Raw genomic sequence first — 20,048 nt, forward strand, 5'->3', positions numbered from 1 at the left:
TAATGCCTCCATTAATGCTTGTATTCATATTCGTCTCGTCACAGCGACACGAATACGATTTATTATCTGATCATCGATGTACAAATGCTGTCTAATATATTTGCACTTCTGCCTGACCTCGGAGAAACGTGCGCAATATACTGTAGTTTTGGTTCTTTTACTAGAAAGTAAAGTTAAAGTGGTCTTCATTAATTGTTCTTTTGAAGTATTTGCCATTGTATTTTTCCCCGAAGAGCATGATGTGATGATCATCAAAGTACCAGTAAAGTAACCATTGTCATCATGTTTTTCTGTAAAGCTCTTTTCCTGTGCATCTTTTCTCTCTAAATACTTTGTTCTTATCAATAATAAGTATTTTGTCTGTTTTAGATAAAAGTCCCACATTCTTGAACAGAGCTGAACTATAAACTGCTGCTACTCTGTTTGAAATGCCGAACCTCTAGTGCAGAGTTGGTGAGCTTCAGTCGCATTTGTTTTGGTGAATTGACACCACGGTTTGGCTTGAATCATCTTCACCCTGGATGAGACTGCAAATACAATTCATCGTCGGTGTCATCGCTATCATCTTCGAGAGTATCCTCTGACAGTTTCGATGGAAAAACGTCTGAGGACGTAAATGCAGAAGAATAAAGGCTTCTCTGGGCCTTGCGCTCTTGTCTCTTTTGCAGTTTTTGAATATCTACCGTGCTTATAAACATTTTTCTTTCAGTTCTTTAGTCTGTAAGAAAAGCTTGTTCAAATTTGTGTACTTTTTTATCTTTAAAGCAATGACAAAGCTCATTAAAACCAAGATATTTTCAGGCTAAGATGTCAAACAATTTTTCTGCTTTTTTGAATATTTGTATACAATCAGTCACTATTTGACTTTTGCCTTTTCATCTTTGATTTTAATGTATGATATGACTAGATCATGGCAGTAATTCGCTGTCGAGTAACTGTTGCAATAGACACTTTTTGATAAATTTCTTGTAACAATTTTCTTTGTAGCAATTTTGTTTGCATCTGAAAATTTAGGTTCCCTGTTACCACTCCTTTTTTGATCTTGACTAGAATCAAGTTCCCACCATTCGTACAAACAGCATGAGATAACATCTTTGTATGAAGAAAGGATTCTTAGAGAACTAATATCTCTTAGTGATCCAAATAGTGGACAAGCGACAGCTCCATGAAATGAAAATTTCCGTGGTTTGCTGAGATTCATGTTGTGTATTGTGAGTATAAATACTAAACAGTACAATAAATTAAAACAGATTGCTCAATATATGTGTTGGAATTCGACGACAAAAAGTAGCTTAATACAGAAGAAGAAACAATGAACAATTAAATGTGAGCAGTTTTCGATTAGTCGAGACTCAGTCACTGCATACAAAGATAGTAGGGAAGGGGACGGGGACTTTCTATCAAACGAAAGAGGGGAGTGCAGGGAGAACCTTAGCGGTAGATAATGAGTGGAGGGGGAATCTTGAATGCACTATTATATTTTTTCTCTTCTCCTCACTCCTCTCTTTTCAAACGTCGAGAGACTGCTACCAATTTTCTAATTTTTAAACTTTTCACAAAAATTTCAAATTTTTGAGGCGCTTGTCGGAAGATATTAACCGATCGAGCTTTGGCATGATTGATATTCACCCCGAAACACAACTTTCTCACATTTGGGCCAAAAGAAGCTGCGACTTTTTTATTTTTTTGTTACACTCTACTGAGCAGCTCCTATAAGCGCAATCAGCCCATTGGGGTATAAGGAGAAAAAAAAGAAAGAAAATAGAAACATGCATATTCTTCAAAAATTCTTATTATTGGGTTGGAGGAAAAGTTCTACAATATTTTGTTAGTTCAAAATTATATATCAATTATAAAAATTGTAAAAATTATATATACAATATCTTTGTTAAAAATGATCAAAATTTAAATTTAAAAAAAGCATAAAATTTTAAAGCATAAAATCTCTACTTTCAAATAGTTACTTTGGCGGGTATTCTATTGGTTTTGCAGTCGATCGTCAGCCTCTATTGCCCACCGTGTGTTAGTAGAACGGTTCAAGAGTCGGTACGAAGAAGAAAAAGACGGCGCAGAGTTGTATGATATTGGGTCATCTAAAAAGTATCCGCGGTTTTTTGTTACTAGATGGTGTTGATGGTCATATATCTAGTGACAAAGTACCGCAAATACTTTTTAGATGACCCAATATATACAAGGTGTATTTACAGCTATTTACAATGTTTTGACAAAGACGATGTGGTATACATGTGTGGCCCTGGAAAGGGTCGTTTGGTTTGCGTCAACGAGAGACGGTAGCTGACGGAAGGTGTGCTATGCGTCCACTTCGGAGGTAGGAGATAGTTGTTCTCATCTACCAATGATAGTGTGAAGGAAACGCGTTTCCGCAGCGTCGGCGGTGTTCCTAGCGGCATGGGCGGAGACTGCTCCCGTGGACCTATCGACGGCGGCGTCCTCTAGTCCTCTTCGCTGGTTTGTGTCTCGGCTATCGCCTTCTGTGGTGTTGTCGGCAGGCGGACTGCAGGCGGCGTTGGCAGTAGCGGCGACACCTCCGGTGGTACCTCTACGCGTCGGTGAGGCCTTATGCTAGCGTCGGCTGTTTCACACGCTTTTCAATGGGCGTGTCCGCAACAGGCGTCTGAGTAAGATGTCCAGTGGGTGGAGTGTCTACGTCCCTGGCGCTAGTAGGTGTGGTGCTGCAGTGTCCATTCGCGCTGGTGTCCGCTGGGTGGCGTTGACCTTGGCTCTACTGCTGTTCCTTGAGGCGCCTCCTCTGTTGCTGCTGCTCTCAGAATCACCTTGGCTGACTTGGTCAGCTGCCGGAGCTTAGCGTAATTAAGGTTCATGTAGTTCTCCTCTTGGATGGACCATGAGCCATGCGATGTCGTTCCTCGCTTCCGTAGGTCTTATATGGCTGGCCAGGTTTTTCTCGCGTATGGGTCCGCGATTGTCGCGCCTGCCCTCTGGATGTTGTGTCGCAGTATTCAAAGTTCGCGTCTCGCGAGCGCTTGCGAGAAAGTTCGTCTTTGTGCACTCGCGCGGCCGTTGTGTGTATGCCGAGCCGTTGTGTTGGCACTTATAGCCGCCATAGTTACTATATTTTTTGAATTTATGCGAAATTTGTAATTTTTATACCCATAGAAAAAATTACAAAAAAAAAACTATGAAAAAAAGAGAAATTTTTCTTTTCAGTGGATCTGTTACCTGCGAAAAAAAATTTGTAAAAATTGTCAACTATATCATTGAAAGTTTGAAGTTTTTCCTTACAAAATCATTTTTTGAAAATATTTCTACGATTTTTTGTTCTTCAGCTATTCGCGAGTTAAATAAAAAGAAGCATTCTGATTTTGATTCTTCATATCTCTATTGAATATTATCATACTGTAATTAAAAAAACAGATACCTAAAGCTGAAACGTTGCTCTATTGAATAGTATCATGTTAATTTTTTAAATGTAAAATATATATAGAAATTTGAGTTAAAAATGTGATATTACTATCAGTATAACTATTGTGCAATGGAAAAAAGGACAATAATATCACATTTTTAGCTCAAATGTACATATATTCTATTTCTTTTTTAAATTGACAATTATACCACTTGATAGAGCAATGTTTCAGCTTTAAGAATCTGTTTTATTAATTACGATGCTTTTTAACGAAATTATGAGTAATCAAAATCAGAATGTCTTTTTATTTAATCCGCGTGTAACAAAAAGGAATATTTTTTAAAAATGAATTTTTAGGAAAAACTTTAAGCTTTCACATCATATAGTCGAAAATTTCTTAACAAATGTTCTGTATGTAATTTTGAGCTATCAAAATTCCGCAGAACTTTTTCTCCAACCCAATATATTTCGAAGTGTTCCAATCTTCTTGCTCGATTTCAGTATCTTCTTTGATTTTCGCAACAAGATGTCTTGATCCAGACATGGGTCTGAAATAAATCGTAATAATCGATTTGACGATTCAGTAACTTAGTGATTCGCGATTCGGAAGGAAAAGGGGGCTCGGTTTTTTAGGAATCGGCAAATACATTGCCAAATTTGGACATTGAATTTCCCATAGAAATAACGGTCTACTAAGCTGGAATTTGACACGAAAGCAACTAAATTTATATAAATTCAAAAGATTAAATCAATTTTCTAAAAATAAATGAAGCTATGAAGTTATTAGTTAATTTATTTCTCAAGTTTTTCATCCTAGTCTGAAAGTCTTTTCATCCTAGCCCTTTCCTAAACTTCTGATTGGTAGGCGCACATCAGACGCCTCGTAAAATATGCGATTAGCGCGCATTTGTTGATACATATTTCGGGCTTGTATAAAATAATTACGACAAAATAGCGAAATTAAACAAAAATGTAAACAGTATAACACAAAAATGCAAAACAATAAGAGCTTTAATCTGTATGTACGAAATTTCATGAATTCGAACGACGAGCGACAGGTACGTCATGAGCCGTAATTAATCCACATTAATTGATGCTCGTTTCAGGCGACTATAAAAATTGAAACATCTCAATTGAATTACTCCATGATGAGTTTTATGTAGGATAACAATGCGATAAAAGCTTCGGCTCGTGGGAATAAATTTCTCGTCTCCGGACAGAGTTATCTCAAGAATTTCATTGTTCGGCATTGGCACATGCCTCGCGAATGATCTGTTTGGTTCACTCTAGCCAACGCACACGTCACGTCCATACAATGTGAATAATATGATTATCTAAATGTTATTCCAATAAATTTTGACATGGAATATTTATGCAAAATGTTCAAATTAATGAGTATTTTATATAGATGATGTAAAACCAAATAGCAAAAGGAAATACAGCGTAGGAAAAAAAAAATTTTTACTTATATGAACGAAAGGAGCGTAACTGTCATGGAACATGCCGGAATGAATTCCAATCAAAATTATTCCATTTTTTCTAGAAAACACAATAAATATAGGAAATAATTGAATAATTCCTATCGGAATCCATTTTGATCTATTTCATGATAGATATTATTCGGTTTCTGCTACCAAGATTTTTGCTACCATCTGGCATAGCATATACAAGGTGTCCGAACAAATTCAAGATATCTGAATATCTTGGAAAATATAAATTTTACAGAAAAATGTTTTAGACAAATGTTCAAAAAGACCCATTTACTGACCTTATCAGTTTGACATTGGATAGCGTCGCCAAGGTCAGGTCAAGGTCACATTGATTTTTTTAAACGAAATATCTTACTTTTGATTCCAGAATCTAATAGCTGGTGTCAAGAGTTTTTCAAAAAAGTTGTTTTTCATAAAGTGCTTTTCAAGTTATAAGACTATTATTTTCATTTTTATATAAAAATGAATTTTCAGTACAATCCAGGACATGATCCTAAACAACATCCAAGAGATTTTAACCGGTTGAACAGCTTGCGTAATGCTAATACCAGCGGTACTGTAACTTTCAAGCCTTATAACTATAAAATACTTAAGGAAAAATAACTTTATTGTATTATTTTAAAAAGCTCTATTGCTATTAGATTCTGGAATCAAAAGTAGGGTGTTCCGTTTTAAAAAATCAATGTGACCTTGATCTGATCTTGGCAACACCACCCAAGGTCAAATTGATAAGATCAGTAAAAAGACCTTTTTATATCCTACAATTTTTGTCTGAAATACTTCTGTAAAATTTATTTTTTCCAAGATATTCAGATGTTTTAATCTTTTTAGGACACCCTGTATGTCTTGCAGATTTTGTCATATTTCTGACAGCAATTTGCTGACAGTGTTGGATAACAAACCTTGCGTACAATTTATTGCCTTTTTGCAATCAAAAATTAATAGTTGGTTCTGCTCAAAATCTGTCTTTGCAGGCTTTGCTATCAGAGTAGGTATATTCGCGATGTGAAATGTTTCACTATGAATTCGAAATAAGTCACAATGAGGAAAAGAGGTAATAGTGATTCAAAATTCAGTTTTATACAATTAAATTCTAAGAGCGGTATTCATAATCCGTTCTTATTTTAAGACTGTCTTAAGTAATGCCTTAAAATATTAATATGGTTATTTGATTGATTCACGATTTCTTAAGACTATACTTAAGACAGTTTTAAGTATAAGATTCAATTATGAATACCGTACTATATATTTTTGCGTACCTCTTATAGGAAATTGATATTGCGTATATTTCAATATCTATAAATTCATTGGAATAAAGAAAATGTTTTCTGCGGAATTTACGTTATTATTCTGGGAAATATTATTCCATTTAATTTATGTATCAGAAAATATTAGCAAATCTTCCAATTAATTTCATTGTTTGCTCGATGTTTATCTGATGATCATTTCGCAGATACTCGGTACCTTGCGACAAATCGCTCGACAGGCTCAAGTGTCGATGTGGAACGCCGCCCAGGATCTGTGCGAGTCCCGCGGACCGTGGCGACAGTCTGGCAACAAGAGAACGGCCACAGGAAGCCGAAATGGATCTTACTTTGAAGGCCCACCATCCCGCGTCCGTTAGACATTCGTTATTTCATCATTTATCAAGCAATCACCAGCAGCAGGATATTGTGCAAACCATGGATGAGCCTTTGGATGTCACTCTCAACAGCAACAAGAACAATTAAGGGCCGTTCCTTACGATTATTCGCAAAATTTGACTCTTTAAAATCTCTGCAGACGTACAACTCTACAGCATAGAAAAACAAAACATGCTCACAAATACACACATCATTTTTGTATTTACATGTTTTTAAAATTATTTAAAAAATTTTCGTCCTTTCATCTATGAATTAAAATTTTTTTAATTTTCTCAGAGAAATATTAATTTAATTACATAATAATTTAATTTAATTTTAATTGCATGCTTGTAAATTCATACATTTAAGAGTCATATCCTTTTCGAACAGTCATCAGGAATTAATCAATGAATAATCGTGATCTTGATCGTTAATCAATTCCTAATCGTTGTATCATAGAAGGATATTGATATCTAATGTGACACTAAAAGAAAGATATAGACTGGAAAGAAAGTTGATTACATTGTAATGTGAATGATGCTTTCATCGTTACATATTTTATTGTTATTTATAAGATTATTGTATTTATATTACTGAGAGAATGTGTGTAATTTAGCAGCGTACCTCAGAAAAATATTTAAATTTTTAAATGCTGTCATCTTTCTACGTTTCTAATTTTGAAATTCCTTGCATTGATTCCATGCTGTAGGCTGTAATGATTGAGAATGAAGTATTTTTAAAGCAATATTTTATAATAACAATTAGGCACTAAAATATCTTTCGAGATCATGCGATCTGAAAAAGTACGCATAATCAAAGATTCTCAAATAAAAGAGAGCAATAAGTATACGCTATATTTACTTTTTTTGTTATTAAGATAGTTGTTAAGTTTTATTTATTTTTTTGATAATTTCTCTGTCACGATGTGTTTCCTTCAAACATTTTATTAATAGTAAAAGATGCAACGGATATCCGGCATTAGGAATTATCCGGCACTTTTTTATTATCCGGTCGGATTGCCGAATATCATTAATATCCAGCAATACATCCGGCTGAAATTTTAAATTGAAGGTACATTATTGATGCAGAATTCTATTCTTTTAGCTGAATTTCTTACACAGTTTATGATTTTGCATAGTAATAATGGTTTATGCTAGAGCTCGGAATACTCAAGTACTCAAGTACCCGTCCGCCCGTTCCGTTATCCGTGCGTACGGATCTGAACAGGTTCCGCGGATATACGATAATTCGGATATCCGCAAAACCATGTGCAATACGGGTACCCAAGGAATCGTGAGCGAAATGAATACTCGTATCGATGCGAGTATCCGCTATTAGTATAGTTATTATAGGATTTGATCTCAAAAAAATTACCATCAGGATAAATTTTTGAACAGACCTTATTTTTGCATTAAAGGAGAAAAAAGTTTACTATTGTAGTGACCGCTAAGAAAAATAATTAAACAAATAGAGCACAAATTTTGATTTTTTGCAAATATCTCTATAAATATCAATTTTACCAAGAAAATATAAGAGAGGAAAATTAAAGAGCAGAAAATTTTACATAGAAAAGGTTCTGTAAGTTTTTGTTGTTTAAGGAAAAAATTAAAAAAAATTTTTTTCTTAAAATCGAGCTATTGACATTTTCAGTAATTTTCAAAATTTTGAGTAAAACTTAAAATTGTCATAGCTTTTCAAAAAATGACACTAGAGTGGTTTTTAAAAAAACAATTGAAAGCTTGGAATGTCTATTTTTAGACCCTGTATCAAAATTTTCTGTCATACTTCGAATTTTCATTTATTTACATAATATACATAAATATACATACATAATAATGTGAGTTATTGCGAAAAATTTGTTTAAACTTGTGCTGATTTTGGTCATCTGACATAATATTTTAAAAACATAAACAAATAAATATATATTTTTTTATAAAATGAGGGATTAGGAATATGAAGAAGAAGAGAACACTTGAGGCCAAAGATAGGAGAAAATAAGTTAAGAAAGTTTTTATTTTACAAGAATATAATTTCATATTTAAAAAAATTAATAATACATTATATAATATAGTGTAATATAACATATGGAAGTACACAAAAAATAATTAAAATTCGAAAAGAATTGAAATCAGTAACAAAATCATTTATAAAATAATAAAATAAAATACATAATACAAAATAAAATAAAATACATATAATCAATAAAATTTATTTGTTGGTCAATATATAATAAAATAAAATATATAAAGATATATATAAAGATATAATAATGCGTATTCTGCATGAAATTGTTAAAAGTTAAGTTGTTAAAAGATTTATATATTCTAATTCTTGCAAATTTTCATCTTCTTCTATATTTGAAACCATTAGGGTTTTGCAATTTTGTACTTGGCAATATTTACATATAGAAGTGCATAATAATCCTGATTTTTTGAAAGTACATCCTTTTTCACAATTTTACAATTACAGAATATCATATTTAATATAGTTTCCAATGATGACGACTTAAACATTTTTACTTCAAGCCTTTTCATTTCTTGGATTAGATTGGCTAGTTTTCCTGTCTCAAATAAATCCGCACATTCCATGTACCTATGTTGATCTTTTTACGTATTCATTCATATTGCTTTGACTTCGTTCAAATCTGTTCCCCTGGAGATCCGATTGGGGAACTATTTAAACCTCTGGAATATGTCGAGTTGAACGCAATCATGTGATTCTCTTGGAATAAGTAATAGAGATGATTTTCCATTATCTTCCTCTATGATTTTTTTATCGATATTTTCCTTTCCTTAGCTGGCTTGCTGTCGTTTCAAGGCTCAAATCTGTTCTCCCCAGAAATCCGCCTTTCGCCTTTTATCTATCTGCTGTGATTGAATCACATTGCCCGGAGCAAGTCTGATCATCTAACGTTCACGACATGAACGTTAGAGATCAGACTTGTTGGATACTGCTGATGATATGCAGTGTGGCATTACACAGCATGTTATAGATGCGCATTTTTCAGCAATCTGCGCATCACTGTGGCCATATCTAACCTTCGAATCCTTTGTATACTCTTTTGGCGGCATACAAGCTAAATTAACAGCCTTATTTTTAAAATTGTATTAACGACGCTCAATTAATTAAATTCAAAGTATATTTAACAAGAGGCTTAGAGCAATAACCAGTTATTAGTTGCTAATTTTAATAAATCTTAAATTACATAACGAAATTTATCAATACAATTGCTTCGCGAGAGCTGTTAGTAAAAATAAGGCTGTTAATTTAATTTGCCGCCTATATCAGATACACCTCGGCAGCACTTATATAGAATACATTTACAAATACAAAAATGACTTTTTGATATAAATCTTTCGGTTGAAAAATGGGGTTAAAAAAAACACTTGAACCAATAAAAATGTTTAAGCCAGTACCGGAAACTTGATTAAATATGATATTCTGTAATTATAAAATGGGTTTCGAAAAAGGATGTACTTGCAGAAAATCAAGATTATTATGCACTTTTATATGTAGCTATTGCTAAATACAAAATTGTAAAAACATAATATAGGTTCCAAATATAGAAGAAAATGAAAATCTGCAAGAATTAGAATGTGTATAAATTACTTTTAACAGCAATATATCAGAATATGCATTATATCTTATATATATCTTATATATGTATATTTTATTTTATATTGACTAACAAGTAAATTTTATTATTATATGTATTTTATTTTATTATAATTTATAAATGATTTTTGTGATTGGTTTCAATTCTTTTTGAATTTTAATTATTATTTGTGCCCTTCCATATATTATATTACAATATATTATATATTATTAATTTTCTTTTAAATATAAAATTATGTTTGTTAGCATTTGAATCACGGATGTTCCCACGTTCCTTTTTTCATTATTTTAATTTTCTAATTTGTGTGAGTTAGCAATAGTAGATTCATGGCGATTTATGTATAGTTCCGTTTCAAGCATGTACGAAAGTTAGCATAATAAAAACCATTCATTAAGCAGTTTGAGCAGCATCATTGCATAATTATATACAATCTATCACCAAACATATTTGTCCATACGAGCCGAATAGATTGACGACTCACAAGAAGAAAATTTTGGAAACTCATGGGCACGAGCATTCGAATATATCGCAACATAACGCATTAAAATCACAATATCGAAAAACCACAGCAAGCATATTAAAGCATTTCGAGAATTTCAGCATTAACCATAAGGAGTTCGCGTAAGCAGTGGATCAACGATAAGCGATATAACGACACTCGTCATAAGCACAAGTAACGTTAGGGTAGCCTACAGCAAACCACAAGAAAAGCAAACGAGCGATGCAATTAACGTGAGAAACACGATTTACACAATAAATAAAGTATTAGACACATATCCTCCCGTTCGTAGTTAATCAAACTAGCGTGACTAACGATAACAAAAAAATAACGAGAAATAACGAGAAATTGAATTTCAATAACGAGAAATTGAAAGGTCTTAACGACAATGAGGGACGATGAAAGCAAAACTCATGTTATTCTGAATGTTCTTAGAGACGTTAGTATCCAACCGCGATAACATAGAAGAGCATGAAATCATAAATTTAGAGCAACAATTTGACAGAATCAAAAAATTAATCGTAGATTATGAAGCATGTCAAGAGGAAATCTTACAGCTAGCGGACGGTGGCGCGGTAGAAGAAGCAAAGAGCCGAGTTCGAAGCGAATTTTTATCAAGCGACAGCTAAAACACAAAAACTCATAACGATTTAAAACCGGATACGGACGAGAGCATCAAAGCGGAATCGGAGACGTCACGAAGTACATCGTAAAGTTAAACTCCCGCAGTTCGATGGATTATATGACAAATGTCAAAATTCCACGATATGTTTAAATCGTTGACAAGCAAATAGACATGATTGCAAAGTTCTAATATTTACAGGGATCATTCTCAGGTAAAGCATTAATGATACTCGACGGACTCGACGTTTCAGAAGCTAACTACGAAGCAGCATGTGAACTGCTAATCAAAAGATACGAAAAACAAAGGTCTGATGATAGCATATTGAAGGAATTATCAAATATCCGAGATTAATGAAGGAAAGTTATGAATCTTTACGGAAATTGGTAGACGTCATGCAGGATCATATACGTGCGCAATAGAGCAACCCATAGAAAAATAAGATTGTCTATTGATATACTTGATTTCAGGCAAGCATTATGTCCTCCAAGAACGAATGGGAGAAGGAAATACTAGAACAAGAGTTGCTCGATGGACAAGGTTTCTTTAATTTTCTAAAAAAGCGTCAATTATTAGAAAAGACAAGTAAGCATGCAAAAGCAGCAGGTGAAACGCAATCGACACGATCAACAAATAAGCATAAGAATAATTCAACGGCGGTCTCACACACTAGCGTAAACAAAGAAAATTGTATGCTGTGTGGGGAAGATCATGCAGTATACGCGTGTAAATTATTTCTGGAGATGTCAGTAAGCACTCGAATAGAACAAACAAAGGAAAGAAAGGCATGTTTGAATTGCCTAAGGCTCGGTCATATAGCAATAAATTGCAAGTCGCAGAAATGCCGTAAATGCGGAAAATCTCACAACACTCTTTTACATTTGGGAGAGACTGCGAACGGCGAAAGAGTACACGAGGATGAAAAGGAAGCTCCCAAAGGACAAGATGCCAATGATAAAGTAAAAGAACTCGTATCAACGGACGTCACGACCAAAAAACTGATTCATCGTGTATTACCTACCGCAATCGTGGAGATTGTCGGCAAAAATGGACAGACGCACAAATGCAATATACTTTTAGACTCAGGCTCACAGTTCAATTTTACTGCTCGTTTGTGCAGCAAGTTAGGACTCCGCATTATGAAAGCGGATATCTCCTTAGCCGGCGTAAATCAAGTCGAGACCAAAGTTTTGGAAACAACAAAAGCGATAATCAGATCCATGCATAGCGACTTCAAAGAAAAACTCATGTTCATGGTGATTCCTAAAATCACCGCGTGTTTGTTTAGCAAACCGTTAAAATTCCAAAAAAACGGACACCACCAATGGACGGATATCCCACTTGCGCACCCGAATTTCTACAAACCAAAGAAAATCGATTTGCTGATTTGATCGATTCGATTTATTCTGAGATTTAATCTGTTACGAGCCATCAGACATCCTTATTTATACAAGACGAAGTTGGGACATATTATTGTTGAGAAACTACCGCTGAGAGACAATCCAGGTTCCAAAGCAAGGTGTCATTTAGCTGTCAACGGACATAACATCTCATAATATTTAAAACGTTTTTGGAAGGTGGAAGAACTTCCGCCAAAACACATTTTCTCAGCAGAAGAACAGGCATGTGAACTACACTTCAAGGAAACTACTAAATAAAACTTCGATGGCAGGTTCATTGTCAGTATACCATTCAAGGCATTCAATAGAAGAATTCTCATGAGATAACAGAACAGCGTCTTAGATTATTGAAGCGAAGGTTGCAAAGAAATAAGGAGATGCGAAACGAATACATCACGTTCATACGCAGATACGAAGAGTTTGGCCAGATAACTAGGGTCACCGACTCCGACCGATTATCTGGCTCATCACGGTATGATAAAAGAAAGTAGCCTTACAACGAAGTTAAGCATTATTTTTAACGCTTCCGCACCAACTTCAAACAACGTATTAATTAATGACTTGCAAATGGTTGGATTCACTATCCAACAATCTCTTATCTATTCTTCTAAGTTTTAGATAGCATCCCTATATTGTAGGCGCGGACACTCCATCTTATCATTAATAGCCCGACTATTCGATCCATTGGGTCTTCTCAGCATCATACTTACAAAGATGATGCTACAACAATTGTGGAAACTGAAGCTTCCTTGATATGATCCACTTCTAACTGAAATACAATCCGAATGGATGCAATTCACAAGCGAACTTATCATGTTCAACGATTTACGCATTTCTCATCAGATTTGTTGTGAATCTCCGTAACTCGTTGAGATACACGGATACTCAGACGCGAGAAAAGGCCTATGGAATGTGCATATACGTCAAATCGATGGACGCTACAGGTACGACGTTCGTTAAATTATTATGCGAAATCGAGAATTGTATCAGTGAAGGAGTTAACAACGCCAAAATTAGAACTAATGGCGGTGCATCTCGTGACAAAATTGATGTCTAAAGTGATGATGTTAGTGAGCCTAAAAATATGTGTTATTGACTAAATCATTGTTTTGAGATAGATACAAATGGAACCATATCAACTCCAGATATTTGTTCGCAATCGGATGGTTAATATACAAGTATTATCATTCGCAAAAAGTTGAAGACACGTCCCATCTATCGATAACCCAGCAGACTTGGTATCACGAGGAGTGTCACTAAAGGCACTAGCAAAACGATGGCTATGATGGATCACATTGGTTAAACGGACCCAAAAAATGATGGTCCAAGCAAGATTACGACGAAGTCTATGATCCATCCGCTACAGAGATGACAGCAATAGTATCCAACGCTCTGCACGATGTGATAGCAACACCTGATATTATCAAGTTCACGGATCATATTAAATTGGAGAAATTAACAAGAATAATAACATTTTACCAAAAATACATCAATATTCTTTCGTGCAAGGGTCCCCTCATGACAGAGGAAATACAACAAGCAACAATCACATAAAATTAACGCAGCGGGAATCATTTTCGAAAGAAATCCAAACTTTATCTATAGAAAAATCGTTGAACCTACGCAGCAAAATATACAGCTTAAATCCATTTCAGCATGGAGATAATACACTACATGAGAGAGGTCGCTTAGAGCGCTCAAACTTCGAATTTGATAAAAGACATCCAATGATACTCTTGTCCAAACATCATTTAACTAATATAAGCCATTGTTCGAAAGTGAATATAGGCGATTTTTGCATGTTCAAGTCCTATTGACGCAGATAAGGGAACAATATTAGCCAATCGTAAGTCGAAACTTAGCCCGTCAAGTTGTACAGCGGTGCATATGATGCTTTCGTAGCAAGCCCAGAGCAATTGAACCTCAAATGATCGATTTGCAGTGCGATCGTGTTATCTTGGCCCCGACATTTCACATACTGGCGGTGAATTACGTCAGACTCATCAACGAAAGACTGCAAGGGACGAGGTAGCCAAACTTATAAATCTTACATATAATATATTTATTCATTTGCCTGACAACCAAGGTCATACACTTGGAATTGGTCTCCGATCTCACGATGGAAGGGTTCATATTGGCTATGCGCAGATTCGTAACATGCCGAGGTCTACCTAAAAAGATATCATCCGACAATAGTATTAATTTTGTTGGAGCACATCAACTGAGTTACATCAACTAGAAGAATTTCTCATTGAGAATAAGAACTCATTGCGAAACCATCTGATGTCTGAGAAGATTAATTGGAACTTCATTCCATCATATTCTCCACATTTTGAAAGTATCTGGGAGGCGGGAGTGAAGTCCCACTTGAAACATGTCATGGGAAACGCGTTATTAACCTTCGAGGAGTTTTACAGTTTCTTGGTACAGAATTAATCCTCAATTCACGACCCTTGTCCTCTCATCCTTGCAGCCGTTGACTCCAGCCCATTCTCATCAAACATCCATTGTGACCATCGTACCTGATGTGACTGACATCAAGGAATTTCGTCTCGATATCAATAGATTCAGCAAATTCAACAGAATTTTTGGAAACACTGGTCTAAGGAATTCATTTCCGAGTTGCATGTCGCGCCAAGGAAAATAAATCAAAATACTCAAAACGGATGACTTGTTGATAAAGGACAATCATATGCCGCCTCTACGCTAGCGATTTGGCCGAGTCGTTGAATTGCATCCAGGAATAAATTCAATAGCACGTGTGACTATTATGCGGATCGCTAAGGGATTGATTTGTCGTGCATCATAAATTGTGCTCTTTACAAATAGAAGCAACATCAAATATTATGGACACTGTTCTACCTGACATGGAACCCAACGAGCAATACACAATTGACAATTGAACTATCTCTTTTGCTAATTTTTATCATTGTTCATTCCTCTAATATTTGCTCGAATCTAGTCAATCCGTTAATCATAATACGCATCAATAAGACATTCTGTAAGACATTTTCATTTATCAATACTGTAAGTTTACATTGATAGTAGTTAAAAGATTTTTGATCTTCCAAGACGGGGAGTATGTTAGTATTTGAATTACGAATGTTCGCGCGTTCTTTCTTTATTTTAATTTTCTAATTTGCGTGAGTTGGCAGTAATAGTAGATTCAATATGGCGATTTATATATAGTTTCGTTTCAAGCATGTAAAAAAGTGAGCATAATAAACGAGATTCAATAAGCAGTTTTGAGTAGCATCATTGTACAACTATATACAGTGCACATCACCAAACAATGTTCTTGTAAAATAAAAACCTTTTTAACTTATTTCCCCCTATCTTTGGCCCCCCCAAACGCTCTCTCCTTCCCCCCAATATTCCTAATCATTTTATAAACCTATTACACCGTGCGACAGCATTTTTCACACATGAAAAACTCAAATTTTCCATGAAAGTAGAGATGAAATCAAGTATCAACGTATGTTTAATTTGATATCAAATTATTTGCAATTTTTGTGTATGTTCTAAGTTTAGAGGAGATCACTTCGTCTACGACACAAGATGAAATTTTACGATTGACTGAAAATTATATATTTCCATAAAATTATGTATTGTATTTCCATGTAAAATTAATCGTTGAATGAAAAAATAATCAAATTTAAGCGATTGAAGTAGAGCAAAATATTAGGTGTTGGAATTAATTCGTAGCGTTTTTTAATGAAAGAATGTTATTTATTTCACATGAGCATTAAAAAATACATTAATGAAAGTACTTCCCATCACTTGTAAAACGCTACGAATTAATTCCAACACCTAATAATTAAAAAATTCATTTTTAGAAATTCATTTAGAATTCATTTTGAAAATCGCTCAAATTTCTTCATTTTCGATCTTTCTATGACTTTGTTTGAATATTAATGAATTTTGAGAAAATGTATTTTGCATGGCTTCATTTAAAACCAACATTTGTTACTCATTTTTCTAACAAAATAAAGGAAATTAAATTTGAAGTTATTAAAATTAAGTTTTTCAAATTTTCAAGTTAAAAAATTTATTAATTGAATCTTATTTTCGTGTTTCCATGCGAGCATAGCATGATGATTACACGCAACCTCCGGCACGTACCATAAATTCGGCATACATAAGACATAACAAAATAACCTTCAAAACCTTCCACAAAGCTTTTCGATATATTGCTCAAATATTTTGGTGGCGCATATAAATCGCACAAATTGTAAAAGTTATTACGATACGGACACTGCATTTTTCTTTTGTTTTTTAATTTTTTGCTTCATCAACTTGTTTTACTTTTGTTTTAGGCTCTGTTCTGAAAATGCTCATAATACTTGTGAGCATTTGTTTAACATTTGATAAACGACAAGGATAAAATGATTCGTAAGCATTGTAATTGGATCGCGGTGTTAACTTCAAGAAAAATGTGTTATGACTGCTTTTATAGAAAGGTTATCGAAAATTTTGAGTAATTTTTAGTTAAAAACACATATTTTCACCATTCTCCTTTATTCCCGCTTTATTTATCATTTTCTCATTCAGCGACTAATTTTGCATGAAAATAGAGGAGACCGGGGTCAGTTGAATAGAGGTAAGTAGAATAATCGAGGCTACATTAAAAACAAAACACGCGAGACATGCGTAAACGTGTCTGAGCACGCAGCAGCGACTGCTGCTAAAATCTGCCGTAACATCTTGTTGTGAACACATCTATGATAGAAATTTTGCCACAATTTTAAAAAATCGTACACCTAAGTAAATATTTTTATTCTTAAAATTTTTGTTTTACAATCGTATATGATTGTCTGATATATTTGATTTCTATTTAGATAGTGTAATTCTTACTTAATAAAGTCCAACAGTTTTTTTTTGTTTATGTGCCTTTATTGTTAATGTTTTTAAATAATGAGCGGACGGGGATAGTAGACTAACCACAGCATGGAACTGTATGACGATTTTTATAGTACTTATACAAAATTTTATTCCTTTAAAGAGATTTTCCTCAGTGATAAAAGCTATAAGTTTAGTTCTCTTATGTCCAATCTCGACAACTAGACTTATTCGACGTGTTTTTGCACGAAATAAACAAATTTTACAAAAAGAAGTATTGTTTTGCTCTGCGAAGCGAATGCTTGTGTTTAAAATATATTTTTATAAAAGTTTTATTAATATGTAGTCAAAGATGTAGCTTAAAATACATTAATCTTTATTTTAATAATCTTAATCGAATTACCCCGGTCCCGGGGCTTGAATTAGATGGAATGCATTAGAAAAATGCATTTTTTCATATTAGTTATCAGTTTTCCTTTATTATTAAAATATTATTAGGTAGTCAAATGTATGTAGTAACTGGTGTAGAATTCATTTTTTCGATAAGTCTCTTAATTTTGTCTGTAAAAATTCGAAATTAAAAAATAAGTCTATTAGCCCCGATCTCCCCTACATGATTTTTAGATAATTACAAAATTTTATTTTGCACCATAGCCGAAATAACCTATTCAAATGTACATAAAACTTCAAGTACGCATAAAAAATGCAAATAGTTTAATATCGCCAAATTAAATGCACGCTGGTACTAGATTTTATCTCTACTTTCACGGAGAATTTGAGTTTTCTATGTGTAAAAAAAAAATTTATTTTTGTTGCACAGTGTTATATAAAAAAATATATATTCATTTGTTTATGTTTTTATAACAGTATGTCAATGATAATTAAAATCGGCACAAATTTAAACAAATTTTTCGCAATAACTCACATATTTATGTAAATATTTATTTATTTATGTAAATAAATAAAAATTCGAAACTAAAAAATAAGTCTATTAGCCTCGGTCTCCTCTACATGATTTTTAGACAATTATAAAATTATAAAATACGGAAAAATTCGATACGGGGCCTAAAAAATAGACATTCCAAACTTTTAATTGCTTTTATAAAAACTATTCTAGTATAATTTTTCGCAAAGCTATGACAATTTCAAATTTTACTACTCAAGAATTTTGAAAATTACTAAAAATGTCAATAGCTGGATTTTAAAGAAGAATATTAAAAAATTTTTTTTCCTCTCGTGGAATTAAAGTTTGAAGTATATATTATAATATCCTGCAAGCGATTTTTTTTTTAACAATTCAATACCGACTTATAGCTGATTTATGAAAAAAGCCAAAAATTGCATGTAATATGTTGTTTAACCCATTGTCGAACTGTTAAAAATTGTCGTAAAATAACGAAATCAATCCCATTAAAAAATTGAAGATTTCAGCCTTTCAACGCGTTTTGATCGATTTCTGTACAAAAGTTATGATAATTTTTGTGCGCTCGTGCGATGCTCCATTTTGTTTGGCATCTTATCGGCACGCTCCGCAACTTCACTGCGCAAAGTACATCTTGCATAATTTCTTATGTGGAAAGTATTGCTTGTACAATAAAAACTTACCTTTTCCGTGTAAAATTTTCTGCTCTCTAATTTTTCTCTTATATTTTCTTAGTAAAATTGATATTTATGGAGATATTTGCAAAAAATTGAAATTTGTATCCTATTTGTTTAATTATTTTTCTTAGTGACCACTGTATAATGGTAAACTTTTTTCTCCTTCAATCTTATGCAAAAATAAAAGTCTGTTTAAAAATTCATCCTGATAATAATTTTTCTGAAATTCCGCTCAATTTTCATTTAAATTGACTATACTATATATTTGTGTATAAGAAGTATGTTAGAAAATTCCGGTTTTTGGGCCTCCTGCGGACCTTACCATAAAGTGATTGTTTGGAATATACATGAAATAGTAAAAATATATATCAAAAGTGCGGGAAAATCTTTTTTTTTTTTTGATGTTATAAATATATCTTCTTTTATAAGTCGAATTTTCCGCTCTGGATTATACCGCTCTGGAACTTATTCACAATCATTAATCAAATGTATTGCAAAAGTTTTTCATAATAATTGACACTTAGAGGTATTAAGGGTCACTTTCATCATGATTCAGTTTTAAATAATGGCAAATTATGGATATAGAAAATCTGAAATGGTCCTCGATATTCAGTTTTATATGTAAAGTTATAGTAATCAAATTCTTTATCAGAATGGTTCTAAGCGTGCTCTGTAAGACAAGTTAGCTATAAATCTATTAATTAAATAGAATCAATTATGGCAGATTTTCTTGGCCGATTTTCTTGGTTTTCACATGATGTACAATAAAAGAGACAAAATGTATCAACATCACGTGCGCAGTAATTCATGGTCTCGACCAATAAGAATTGAGTCCAAATGTTGAGAAGTAATATGGCTGCTATGATACGAACATAATGTACGTGCAAAATATTAGCAAAAAGATATCTGGACATAACGACAAAATGTAAGGGTAAGTGGTCCAACAATGAACCATGTAAATTTCAATGGTTTTACC

At 33.5% G+C, this 20,048-nt stretch overlaps 1 protein-coding gene across 2 annotated transcripts in view; it reads left to right on the plus strand.

The window, feature by feature from the left end:
- LOC105155036 (uncharacterized) overlaps positions 1-7,344 on the plus strand; it is a 342,981-nt gene extending 335,637 nt beyond the window's left edge. For both annotated transcript variants that reach the window (XM_087409286.1, XM_087409287.1), the window contains exon 4: positions 6,329-7,344. In XM_087409286.1, coding sequence (XP_087265412.1) covers positions 6,329-6,605 — 277 coding nt within the window. In that variant the 3' untranslated portion in view covers positions 6,606-7,344. The remainder of the gene's footprint in view (positions 1-6,328) is intronic.
- The last annotated feature ends 12,704 nt before the right edge of the window (positions 7,345-20,048 follow it).

This window comes from Acromyrmex echinatior, chromosome 9 (assembly GCF_024713525.1).
Source record: "Acromyrmex echinatior isolate Ae372 chromosome 9, ASM2471352v2, whole genome shotgun sequence".
Lineage (NCBI taxonomy): Eukaryota > Metazoa > Arthropoda > Insecta > Hymenoptera > Formicidae > Acromyrmex > Acromyrmex echinatior.